Source organism: Rutidosis leptorrhynchoides, chromosome 11 (assembly GCF_046630445.1).
Source record: "Rutidosis leptorrhynchoides isolate AG116_Rl617_1_P2 chromosome 11, CSIRO_AGI_Rlap_v1, whole genome shotgun sequence".
Taxonomy (NCBI): Eukaryota; Viridiplantae; Streptophyta; class Magnoliopsida; order Asterales; family Asteraceae; genus Rutidosis; species Rutidosis leptorrhynchoides.
The window spans coordinates 122,061,290-122,074,715 of record NC_092343.1 but is presented as its reverse complement, the minus strand read 5'-3'; the positions used below and the strand labels follow the sequence as shown (position 1 = coordinate 122,074,715).

The window sequence follows — 13,426 nt, the reverse complement described above, 5'->3', positions numbered from 1 at the left end:
TTTTTAAGTTGGACAAGAGACAGTTATGAATAGTGTGGTTGGTTCAGGAGTTACTATTCGGGTAGTATAGTTGAATGATACATCCCCTGCATCCGGATACTATGCAAGGGAGACAGTAACTGATATTATCAGTATACTCCAGCCTGATCAGTTGGGGTTAAGGGCCCGGTCAGGTCGCAGATCCTTTTATTATCGTGATCTTGTTTGTGTATTGGCTAGCTTGATGCTTAATGTTTATACCTGTTAGGACTGTGTCATTCACTTAGCCTTATGCTAACCCTTCTCTTCCTCCCCTGCAGGTTGGCTTGAATGCTAGGGTTTTGGGAGAAGTTTGTTGTCACCTGATATGTTTGACGAGGCTATTCTGATGTTTTATTTTGTAACATGTATATGTAAAAAAAAAATGATTTTGTAATAACATAACACCCCTTTGGATTGTAATAACTGTAGTGTAATTAACTATGTGTTAACATGTAAATAGTTTCCGCGGTGTTTAAAAAAAATGGGCGGCGTTACAAAAATGACAAATAGTTTAATTTTTTTTTTGTGTTCTGTTTTTTTCCGAATTTATATGTGTTTTTATTTTTTATTTTATTTTCTTGGTGATCACACGAGGCCTTCTAAGGAGGTCACCCTTCATAGTACTACTCCCGCTCGAGCACGTTTAATTGCAGAGTTTTGACGGGATCTGCTGTGTTTGTAGCTCCAAAACGCGTTGTGTCTGGTAAAGATATAATTTACCTTATAAGGGACTCAAATTTTCTTACATAAATCGATGTGGGACGGGGTATTACACAAGTGGGATCGTTTGCTTGGGTGGGAGCAGAAATCCTGATCGTAGTGGGATCATCCTGCCTTAGAGAACAAGTTGAAAATCCGAATTTTTGGTTTATTTTTGGTAATGGATTTGATTTTTAACTTCTAGACTTCCTATTTATTAAACCTTATTGTATTGTAACTCTTAAGCGCAAAATCAATAAAGTTACTTTTTAGTTGTCCGTAGACTAAAGCAATCACAACGATTGCATATAATCGTGTAATATCTTGTATCGTATATTTTTTTTATTATTATTTTCTCCGTTTATTGTTTGTAAAATCACCATACTTAATTGACGATTGTTGTCTGTGGTCAATAAACTTTCAAACAACGGTCTAATAATAAAGATTAATAACATCAATTGACATGTTTTGAAACAATAACATCAATTGACAATTTCCAACTCAATCTTAACAAACAACCGAACGTGTATTCAAATTCTTACATTTGATGAATCACACATTATCCAAACTTCACACAAAAGCACGAGGACCCCCACAAAGATAACTCTCACATCTCACCCACTCACCGATGATGACGACAGCGCTACAACCGTGACATCGACCCCGTACAACACCACTTTTTCAAAAGATCAAAACATTTGTTTGGATTCTATACTAATTCTCTGCCACGTGTCCTGACACATGGCTACACTAAACCGTAAATCTTGTACTCATTGACACGTACCATTATTTTGCCACTCACCCATTTTCACATCCGCTTATTATAAATCACACCGCCACTTTTTGTTTTTACTCAAGAAATTAAATCACATTAGTGTTGTTTTGTTGTTTTCGGTGAAGAGACTAAAAGCATAAAATTATATTCAAGATTTTGTGTTGGAAATATTAAAGATTTTGAATCATGGCACAAACAGTAGGAAGAAACGTGGTAGCACCATTGTTGTTTCTTAACTTGGTGATGTATTTTATCACTTTAGGGTTTTCAGCTTGGTGTCTTAATCGGTTTATTAACGGCCAAACTAATCATCCAAGTGAGTTTTACTTATCATCATTAATATTAATATTAACTAGTCCGGGTCAGGCCCCCGCGATGCGGCGGGAGTTTTCGGCCTGCGTATTCATATTTAACGTAGCTTTATGTATTTACACAAGGGAAAACGGGTCATATGTTAAGCGTCGTTGTAGGTGTCGTCATCTTTAGTGTTTTTTAAAATCTGTCCGGTTCGAACGTAGTTAGTTTCGTTTTGTTGATAAAATTATTTCGAGTCTAGCGGGGCTTTCGAAAAAATTTAACTCGCGATGAGGACGGGCTGTCGTTGTGGTTAGCGTTTTTTAAAAAGTATCCGTTTCGAACGGACTTTTTTCGTTTTGTTCATAAAATTATTTCGAGTATGATGCTGACGTCGAAAAAATTTAACTCGCGGCGAGCGGGAAGATACGGGTTGTCGTTGTGTTTAGCGTTTTTTAAAAAGTGCCCGTTTCGAATGTAGTTAGTTTCGTTTTGTTCATAAAAATATTTCGAGTTTAACGGTGTGGTCGGTGAAATTTAAGTCGGACTGAGGAGAAAGATAAGGGATGTCGAAGTGGTTGGATGGAGTTTTTATTTTAATTATTAGAATTGACGTTTTACCCCCTGAAGTTTGGTGTAATTTTTGCAAGTTGATTATAGGTGAGGGGAAAAAATGAAAAATGGTAGTGTGAAAAGGGTGGGGTACTGTTGTCGTAGAACGACCAACAAACCCATGAGGTTTAAAGAAGATAAGGGATGTCGAAGTGGTTGGATGGAGTTTTTATTTTAATTATTAGAATTGACGTTTTACCCCCTGAAGTTTGGTGTAATTTTTGCAAGTTGGTTATAGGTGAGGGGAAAAAATGAAAAATGGTAGTGTGAAAAGGGTGGGGTACTGTTGTTGTATTCCCATTCAGGGGACGACCAACAAACCCATGAGGTTTAGGATATATATATATATATATATATATATATATATATATATATATATATATATATATATATATATATATATATATATATATATATATTTTAATATATTTTAATATATTTTAATTATTAGAATTCACCTTTTACCCCACTGAAATTTAGTGTAGTTTTTACAAGTTGTTTATAGGTGAGGGGAAAAATGGAAAATGGTAGTGTGAAAAGGGTGGGGTACTGTTGTCGTATTCCCATTGAGGGAACGACCAACAAACCCATGAGGTTTGGGATTAACTAGAAAAAATTCGACCGCGCGTTGCTGCGGTTGTATTCGACGCGCGGTCGAATTTGAATATACGTTGTTTGGTACCTAATATATCTAGTATGTTGGGTTGTTTGTTGAACGTGTATTTATATGTATGTAAAGCTTTTTTAACGATGTCCGTTTCGCGTATAGTTAGTTGCGTTGTGTTCGTAAAATTATTTCGAGTTGAACGGTGGTCTCGGAAAAATTTAACTCGCACCGAGCGAGAATATATGGCCCGTTATTTAGTGTTTTTTTAACGATATCCGTTTCGCGTGTAGTTAGTCCCGTTGGATTCTTGAGATTTTTTAGAGCTGAACGGTGGTCTCGGAAAAATCTAACTCGCACCGAGCGGGAAGATATGGCTCTCTGAAAAATCGGGTGGAGTTTATTAATTAAAATAAAAAATTGACATTTTGTACCCCTGTTTTGGGGGGTGAAGTTGCATATTGCTAAAATTTTGGGGGGTAAATTTGTTTTGTTCCATTTGTGTTTTTATGTGTCGTTTGGTTTAGTTTTTTAGGCCAAACGGCCAAAATTGTGGTGTCAATTAGTATATATTGAAATATAATATAATATAATATAATATAATATAATATAATAATAATAATAATAATAATAATAATAATAGGATTAATAATAATAATAATAGGATTAATTAGTACTCCGTATAAGTTTTACTCCGTTTAAAAATTATTATTTCGTTTTAACTATTTAATTTTTTATTCCATAATTCATTTTTTTAATATGTTTTGTATAATAATTGATGAAAGTTAATATACCACTAATAACATATTTTTTTTTAACATTAGTTTAGGATCATCAGGGCGTTAAAAACACATTTTAACCTTTAAAATTGATTCAAATCATATAATTTCAACCAAATATTATATCCTACAAATAAAATTATTTAAAGCTAAAATAAATAAATAAAAACATAAAAAGTCAAACGGCACAATTATTTGGAAAGAAACAGTAATAATAATTATTTTTGAAGTGTGTTAAATAGTTACATAGAAGTGTTATTGTTTTATGTAGGTTTTGGTGGTAATGGTGCGACTGAGTTCTTTTTGGAGTTTGCAATATTGGCTTCGGTTCTTGGAATCGTGTCGAAGTTTGCTGGCGGTAATCATTTGAGGGCGTGGAGGAATGATAGTCTTGCTGCGGCTGGATCGTCGGCTTTGGTGGCGTGGGCAGTGGCTGTTCTTGCTTTCGGGTAAAATGTCTCGAATTCTCAAATTCAAATATTATTAATAGCATGTCAATCGAAGTGGTTGGACAAAAGGTCAAAACGTCAAAAAGCTTGTTAACAACATATTTCGAGCGTTCAGGAAAATGTCGACACCGATCACAGAACTGGTCAAAGAAAATATCAAAAAAGGTCACACAATAAATAGGTTATCTACGTTAAATCCTGACTAAAATACTTGTACAAGTTCTCATGATACCATCTAATTAATTTGGTTTCATCCTTGTCATTTACTTCTTATTGTTCTTCGCATATATTGACATTTTTATAATAAATAGGTCTGAGTCTGATACTTCCCAAAAAATTCTACCACCACATATTTTAGTTGTGTCACACAAAATTACATTATCTAGTAGTATTACTAGTTAAAATTCAAAAATATAATCATTACATCGTGTCGTGTATTTTAGTGATATCCCATACAACCATTTGGCGCACACTAGATCCGCCCCTGTGGCGTTAGTTTGTTACTAGCCGAAGTTTTGTTGAAAATTGTAATTTTTTATAATAATGTGGTCCTTTGAAAAATGTAGGTTGGCATGTAAGGAGATAAATGTAGGAGGTCACAGAGGGTGGAGGCTAAGGATAATAGAAGCATTCATCATAATCTTGACGTTTACCGAGCTTCTATACGTCATGTTGGTGCACGCCGGGCTTTACAGCAGCCGATACGGTCCGGGATACCGTGACACGGACTACGGTATGGGAATGCACCCGGCGGACACTGGCGTTAAATTAGGGACCACCGGTGTGGGTGGTACCAGGGTCTAATGGCTTTATATGTTTATATTGATATTGATATTATGTCATTGTAATTATTGAATAAAAGAAATGGGGTCATGATTGATGTGGTGTTGTTTATGTAGATTCTGATTTGTGTGTGCTGGTTTATTTATAAAAATGGAAATGGATTGTTGTATTTAACTGTAGGTTTTGTAATCGAGCTGTAATTAGTACTCTTTGTTACATCCTACTATAGTATATATAATCATAAACATATCAAATAAAACTAATTATTAATTAAAAATATAATAATTGTGTGTCATAAGGATTATAATTTATAAATGAAACATATATTGCTAAATTAATATGAAATTCATTCATATATGATGAGAGTAGAGTAAATCTGAACATATTTGAGGCTTGATATCGTATTATGAATAAAAACTAGTTTATAACTCGCGATTTCGCGGGATTATAAATAAATGTTTTTGTAATTAGTTTAAGTTAAATAAATAAATAATAAATAAATAAAATATGTTAAGCCTATTCAAATTTGTTTGTAACTGATTTTATTAGTACGCGGTGTATTTTAACGATTTGATGCAGTGTGTTTTGTGTTATATAGATTCGTAAGGAACTAAAGATTCATTAGAGAGTACATTAATTTTATGAAGTGTACATGACCATTCTATTCTATTGTATTATAACGGCCAGTATCACGCCCTTGGTCTTGTAAACTCCATCTATAAGTTAGATTCCATTTATAAATTATGTAAGGTTTTGTAAACTCCATCTATAAGTTAGATTCCATTTATAAATTATGTAAGGTTTTTTTTGGTTAAGGAAGGAAACCCTCCTATGAACGAGCACATTGGCTCTCCCATAGAAGGTAAAACTTCGGACAATCAAGCCTCCCGAGCGCGAGACCTGGTACCGGGTGAATTGCGCATTATGCGCACCCTCTAGTCACACTCCCTTTTTGAACAATTTGGCATAGTCAAGGATTGAACTCGGGTGGTGTGCTTCATTGTTCGGTAGCCACTCAGGCAAACCAGCGTGGTTTAAATTATGTAAGGTTGTAAATCTCAGTGTTGTAAAAGTCGGCCGACTTGGCCGACGCGTCGGCCGATGCGTCGTTTTTTTGAGTTCTCCGTCCCGTTTTTCTGAAAACGACTCAAAAGACGGTCAAAGCTAAAAGTTCGGTCAAAGTCTGTCAAAAACGGTCAAAGTTGGTCAAAAAACGGTCAAAATATGTCAAATTTTCGTCAAGATGTGATATGTTTTAAAATTAGTGTTTGTTTTCATTTTTTGGGCCGCTATTTTCTTCGTGTTCTTACTGATTATGTACTCGGTAACATTAATTGAGTTTGAAGTTTGATTGTATTTAAATTCAAGTTCTTATTTAAGAAATTTATGGTACATAATCAACTATTTTATACATATATAAATATATATTTAAGAAATTATTAATAAAGTCAACGTTGGTCAACGGCCGATGCGTCCCCGATGCGTCCCCGACTCGGCCGACGCGTCCTTTTTAGGTCTCGACCGATGCGTCCCCGACTCGCGACTTTTACAACCTTGGTAAATCTACATTCTACATAGATAATTAATTAATGATACTCAAGGTTACGAAAACTATAGGTTATATTATGGGTTGATAGCCATGAATCTAAAGGTAAACTGACCAAAAAAACTCCACTATTGATAATCAAACCCATACCTCCATTTCATACCTCTCAAACAAACACACACACAGAGTATATACATATAATGAATCAAATACAGTAATATTGTTGGTTTCATACCCAAATTCAACATTTAAACTCACTAACCAGACGAAGCAAACGGTCTTCCAACTCGGGTTCACTCGCAGCACCAACTCTTGATAGCAGCAACACGACCGTTAACTTATCAATTATTCAACAAGTTTCTCAAAGTCGTATATAGAAGCTAACAACTTCTTTTTTTGATCCGGTTAACCATACATTGTGCCTCGTCCTTTGATGCAACATCATCAACTATTGGTGTTGAGTCCTTGTCGATACTAATCTTCGTTGCTGTACTAAGCTTCTCAACCGAGGTTTTCAATTAACGAACCCACGTCACTTGCTTGGTACTCGACAACTATTACATACCAAAAACAGACCAAAATTCAATGACATGTGCCTTGATATACCTGAAACGAACATATAAGCAACAATAAGAATCCACATGTCACAATGGCAATATCTTGAAGAAAGGCTCTCCACTAACATCGTGAGCAATAATTATCAAATGTACTATCAACTGAGTAGTTTTTTCTAAGCAAGAGGATTATGTACAAATAGAAGATATTTTTTGGTCATTATCAAATTCAACTATTAGTTTCCCATTACAACAACAACAAAACCCAATACCACATGAGTGGTGTATAGGGAGGTGAGATGTAGACAATCCTTCCCCTACCAGAGAATAAAAACAAGTCATTTCTCCACCCAGAAAAGATAGAGAAAGTCGTCCCTCTCTTTATTCGACGGATAAAGAGATTGCTTCCGAGTGGACCTCCAGCCAAAAAGTAGGACTTTTTTTTTAAATAAAAAATAAGAAATAGTAAAATAAAATAAAATAAAAAAATAGTAAAATAAAATAAAGACGCCATGAAAATGGTAGAATCAGATTTTCATGGGTTTAAAAGCCAGCCAGAAAATCAATTTAGGCTCTAAGCGGCAGTCAAGACGCCACTAAGTCGACGCTTGGTGTTGACTCAATAAATAGAGCCAAGGGACCTTGAAAACAGAACTCGAAAGGCATGCCAGGTGGGAGTTGTTGCGCAAGCAAGGAGCCAACCACCCGTAACAAACCAAACACAACACATGCATCTTTACGGTAGACATCCCCGAAGACACACAGCTAAAAGAATACCAATCACGCTCAGGAGCAAAGAATGGTCGTCCTCAGCCATAATGACCCCAGGATGCACTGAACGATACGAGACTCACCCCCCCCCCCCCCCCCCCCCCCCCCCCCACACAAATACGTAAACCAATATACATGCCATTGTTTCCCATTGTTTGATTATCCTGTCAATCAGCAACACATGAATACGAGTGCTGCTTAACTGCATATGATAATTATAAATTTGTAAACCAAAAATTAAATAAAACTAATAATTAAAAATACACAATGTACAAGCAGCGATGCAATCTATAAAAACTCGTACATAGCTTTATAAAAACTCGTACATAGCCTTTTATCGCCGACAGTGTTCTTCAAATATGATTCTTGTTCCTTGAATTGTAATCTTTTGACTTTCAAAGTGAAGGCATTTCGTATGCCCGAGAGACATATTAAGTTAATGTGGCTAATATGTTATGATCCAAGTCGGGTCATACCTAATAACAAGCTTACCGACACTTTATATGTATTTAATCTTAATGATTGGATCGTTAAATAAATACGCGACACTTGAACTTTAGAAAATCGGTTTTCTAAAATATCATCACTTGAGATAGATTATTTGGATAATTTATATTTAATTATTTATAAGTTTAAATAATTATGTTGTGTTATATTTTATAAATTGGTTTATAAAATGTAAGTAACTTAACAAATGCATGTTTTATATAACAAGTATTATATATAAAACCAAGGGATTTTATAACAAGTTTTATTAAATAAAATCTTGTTATTGATGCCCCATTTGTGGACGGTTTTTGGGGTCTTCTAGGAGACACCCATGCTTTGTTTTTGTTACTTTTAATATTACACAAATACTCATGTGCATGCTTGGCTCAAATACCATTTTATTGACTAAGGAATAAGACTTAGTTTTTGGTGAATAACTCTCTCTTTGTTTGGTGTGGGCTGCTGGCCGTTTTTTTTACAAGACAAAAGAGAAGTTTTGAGCTTGCTAATCTAGATTGTTTAAGTGTCAAAATCCTAACCAAACTAAAGGTGGTGTTGGTGCACAAAAGGCTTGGGGTATTACACACTTGAGGCTTCAAGTTAGAGGTGTTTTTCCATCATCTTCATCATCATTTCTGCTGTCCAAATTCAGCTCTCAACTCATCTTTGAGGAGGTATAATCATCTCCCTTTATTGTTATATGTAAGCATATGTTCATAACTTGATATTTACATGGGATTCAATAATAAATGGTTTAACATATGAACTTGTTTTCTTAATAATTATGCTTCCGCTTGCTACAACTTTAAATCAATTGGTTTTGTGATAATGTTAACTTTAAGAACTTGTTACTATGTTGAATTCCATCACAAAGTACGAATCAATTTGAGAATTGAACACCAATGATACCCGTTTACATTAAAAAAAAAAAAAAAACAACAATAACAATAAACATAAAATTCTAAAATTTGAGAAGATCAAAATTATTCGAACACACGTGATGTAGAAAAAGCTATTTGCTATAAATGAGAAGTGTAGGAAATGACATGAGAAGATGTAACCATAAAATGTAATGTGTAATAGATAATCAATCAAAGGTACATAAATGGTTACAAGTAGTCTTGCTTAAATACAAGATGAAACACAAACATAATGATCAAGATACCAACTAGACACACTAGTAAAGCTAGTACACCTAACACACTCATAAAAGCAAACCTTAGAACATGGATAAAGGTTTTCCACCAAATCAATAATACACAAAATAATAATACAAGTTCAATCATTTTTCATTACTTTATTGTAACATTCCCCCTTAATGCAAAATTTCGATCATTTCTTGTTTAAGTCACATTTGTTCTTGTGACTTTTGAATGATACAAATTCTTGTGAACTTCCCAAACCTCCCTTGATGAGCCTTCATCACGGACACGATCAACACACTCTTTGCTAATTGACGTCACCAGCACAAAGAGACCATTTCGACACTTGATCATCCATTTCCTTCGTGATATAGAAATTGTTGCACCGGTCATGGCAACAAATTTCCACAAATCTTGACCTTGATAATACACCTCCATGACCATACACCAAAACTTGTAATCACCAACAAGTTTCTCCATCTCCAATTTCATGCTTCCACCATTTCCATATGCGACCTCCATTATTGCTAGCAAGAACAATGCTTTTCTTCAACCTTCTTTGAGTATAGGAACATAAAGAAAAATGCTTCTAAACCAAGAAGCAATCGCCTAACCCGGCTCCTGATACCATGTAGAAAAAGCTATTTGCTATAAATGAGAAGTGTAGGAAATGACATGAGAAGATGTAACCATAAAATGTAATGTGTAATAGATAATCAATCAAAGGTACATAAATGGTTACAAGTAGTCTTGCTTAAATACAAGATGAAACACAAACATAATGATCAAGATACCAACTAGACACACTAGTAAAGCTAGTACACCTAACACACTCATAAAAGCAAACCTTAGAACATGGATAAAGGTTTTCCACCAAATCAATAATACACAAAATAATAATACAAGTTCAATCATTTTGCATTACTTTATTGTAACACGTGACATATTACCATTCTTGACACATCATATATCTTGTTCCGAACACACACACACAAAGGCCTGTGGAATTTCGACTCCATTAAAGCACAAATGAAATTCTACATCAGCATTATGAATAAAAAAAATGGCAAGTTTTATTGAAAATTTCAAACTTTCCAATGCATATCAGACCCCAGTGAGGCTTTGTATTTGACCCATCCATCCCCAACTCTGGCCTGGCCAATAGAAAAAAATAATCAATCTATTGAAAGTCACCTTTTTATCTTTTATTGAAAGTTGTATAAAAGATAAAAGATATTGATAAAAGATTTTATTCATTAAATTAAAAATAAATAATATTACATACATGTATTAAAATTTTACATACACTGCCAATGGGGCTTTGCCTCATTGGTCACCATGTTAACATGGTGTTCGAGGAGACCAGGGTTCGAGTCTCGGGGGGGGGGATTTTCGTGAATTAACTTCGTGAGCTAACCACTAACATTGCCTTTCAAAAAAAAAAAAAAAAAAAAAAAAAAAAAAAAAAAAAAAAAAAAAAAATTTTACATACACTGTCATATTGAAGAATAAAGAATATCTTTTATTAACATCAATATCCATCTTTTTCAAAGTTATTAAAGATGCCTTTCAATAAAGCTCCGTAAATGGAAACAGTTTATGCTAATAATGGTTATTTCGATTTCAATTTATTTATATTAAACGATAAAAAATAATTACCTCCATTGCCATTGTTTTCAATGGAGACAGTTTCTCCTGACAATTACTTATACATTATAAATAACTAAGACTACTTATTGGCTCTTAAATATAATTTAAGCTATAGATGATAAAAATGGGTTGGGTAATGTGTTTAAGTTGTGCATGAATTTGGGCATATAACAGATTTCATATCATGTATCTACTCTAAATACCTCGTCCATGTGCATATACTGCATAAATGTAAATATCAGTGACAACTAATCACCCAAGATGGATTGCTACTTCTTTTAAAATCAAAATCGTTCCAAAACATAATATAATTGATACCTGATGTGTGATGTTCCGGTTTTCGTATCCATTTTTATTGACCTTAGCATCAAAAAATTGGCAAAGTTGTTTATTTTTTCGGTAATACAAATAAAAAATTAAACAAACCCTAATCTTTAACATCTCAGTTATTCAAAAATTAAATAAACCTTAATCTTTGACAATAAAAAAGATTAATACTCCGTAATAGATTACAAAAATCGAACCGATCTATACAAAAGCATTAAACAAACACGTATCAGAATCAATTCAAACATGAATTAGCAAATGCTAGGCTTATAAAATTAGAAAATAAATATATACAGATCATGTGTACAGAGAAAGATATATTCAGGTGATACCTGAATATAATTTGCATGACGAAAGATCCACAGAAATTCGAATCTCAGAAACCCTAAGTAAATAATTAAATAAATGATCGATGTTGAGGAAGAAACAAAAGGATGGAACTCGAATTTGGCAAAATGTAAAAAAAAAAAAAAAAAAAAAAAAAAAAAAAAAAATTATGAAATGCAGTTGATCGATTATTGAATCGATCTGCATCGGACGATGAAGAACCCTAAATTTAATATGAGAAGATTCTCACACACTATTTTTTATTCATGTACACTTTTATCTCATGAGATTACAGTTATACTCTTGAGAAGTTGAACTTATATTAGTATAAAAGTAAGTATAATTAAGGATAAATTAGATAATTTGGTGTACATGGATCAATAACTAGTGTGTGAGGATCACCCTCCCAAATATAAATGATTTGTTGTTTGTAGTTTTATTTTGTTGATAGTGAAAATGAATTATGGAATAGAGAGACCCCGTATTTTTATTAGAGTGGATTAGTGGAGGGTATTATTGGTAACATACAATAGAAAGGGAAGAGAGAGATAATTATTGAGTAATCAAACAATATAATGATTGTTATTAAAAGATGATACTTAATCTAATGGTTCTTGTTACTCCATTTAAAATTTTTGAAAAATGATTAGGTAAAGTTGACTTTGTTATTATATAGAATAGATAGATATAACTAACAACAAAGAAGTTGGCATAGTAGTGACTTGTCGGGGAGGTTAGTGATTCTACTCCTATCACTACAACAAAAATAAGTAAATCGGGATGACACTTTTCTGGACAATAAAATATCGTCCAGAAAGGTCGACTAAAAGAAAAAACACCCTGCCCTTTGGCTAACTAGTCTGAATTTTTTGACTTTTTTTTCCAGACAGGTTTTTCGGGATGACATGTCGTCCTGAAAAATAAAAATTCATTTTTTTATTTGCCGGAAAAAATTGGCTCCAAAAGAAAAAATTTGCGCCATATTTTTCTGATTGACATGTCGTCCCGGAAAGGTCGACTGGTCAAAATACTGTCCTTTTTTAGACTATACGAGTATGGCGTTTCAAACATTCGAAACGTCACTCTTTGTTCATATGTGAATTCAAAGTTGGAATGGAATTAACGCACGAGTGAAGGACAAAAGAAAGAATCAACCAAAGGGAATGGAAATCAACCATTCTTCTAAATTCATGGTCGATCTCTGAAATTTCGTTCAGATTGACTTCGCGACGTTCATTAATCGGTCTATCGATTATTCTAGATTGGTTAAATTGTTAGGCCACTTGCAACGGCTAGTGAAACACCACCGCCACCAGCCGCCATGTGGTAACCACCACCACCAGCGAATCATGAAATCAGCCGCCAGTGACCCCTGCAACGGGGGTAACCGCTTGATAGTGGGCCCCGCAGTTTTTTTCCCCAACGGCTAGAATTTGGTTTTTTTTTTCTTTTCCTTATTAACTTTATTTCACTATATATACATACACATACTACACAAACTGAAACAACCCAACCCGTATTCCATACGATATTTTTTTTTTATATAATACACATTTATGCGCCAATTAAATATGTAAACCATTTCACGAGTTCCATTTAAACGT

General features: G+C 33.9%; 1 protein-coding gene across 1 annotated transcript; it reads left to right on the top strand.

The window, feature by feature from the left end:
• Window positions 1-1,610: 1,610 nt before the first annotated feature.
• Window positions 1,611-5,185, top strand: LOC139877892 (membrane protein PM19L-like). The gene is made up of 3 exons (XM_071865291.1): window positions 1,611-1,811; window positions 4,056-4,233; window positions 4,800-5,185. The coding sequence occupies exons 1-3, from the start codon at window positions 1,682-1,684 to the stop codon at window positions 5,035-5,037; spliced, it is 546 nt and encodes a 181-aa protein (XP_071721392.1). The 5' UTR covers window positions 1,611-1,681; the 3' UTR covers window positions 5,038-5,185.
• The last annotated feature ends 8,241 nt before the right edge of the window (window positions 5,186-13,426 follow it).

Bases quoted from the DNA above. Each gene is read 5' to 3' on its own strand.
- LOC139877892 (XM_071865291.1), top strand. From the start codon at position 1,682: ATGGCACAAACAGTAGGAAGAAACGTGGTAGCACCATTGTTGTTTCTT. The intron at 1,812-4,055 runs GTGAGTTTTACT...TGTTTTATGTAG, and splicing joins CGGCCAAACTAATCATCCAA to GTTTTGGTGGTAATGGTGCG. The intron at 4,234-4,799 runs GTAAAATGTCTC...TGAAAAATGTAG, and splicing joins GTGGCTGTTCTTGCTTTCGG to GTTGGCATGTAAGGAGATAA.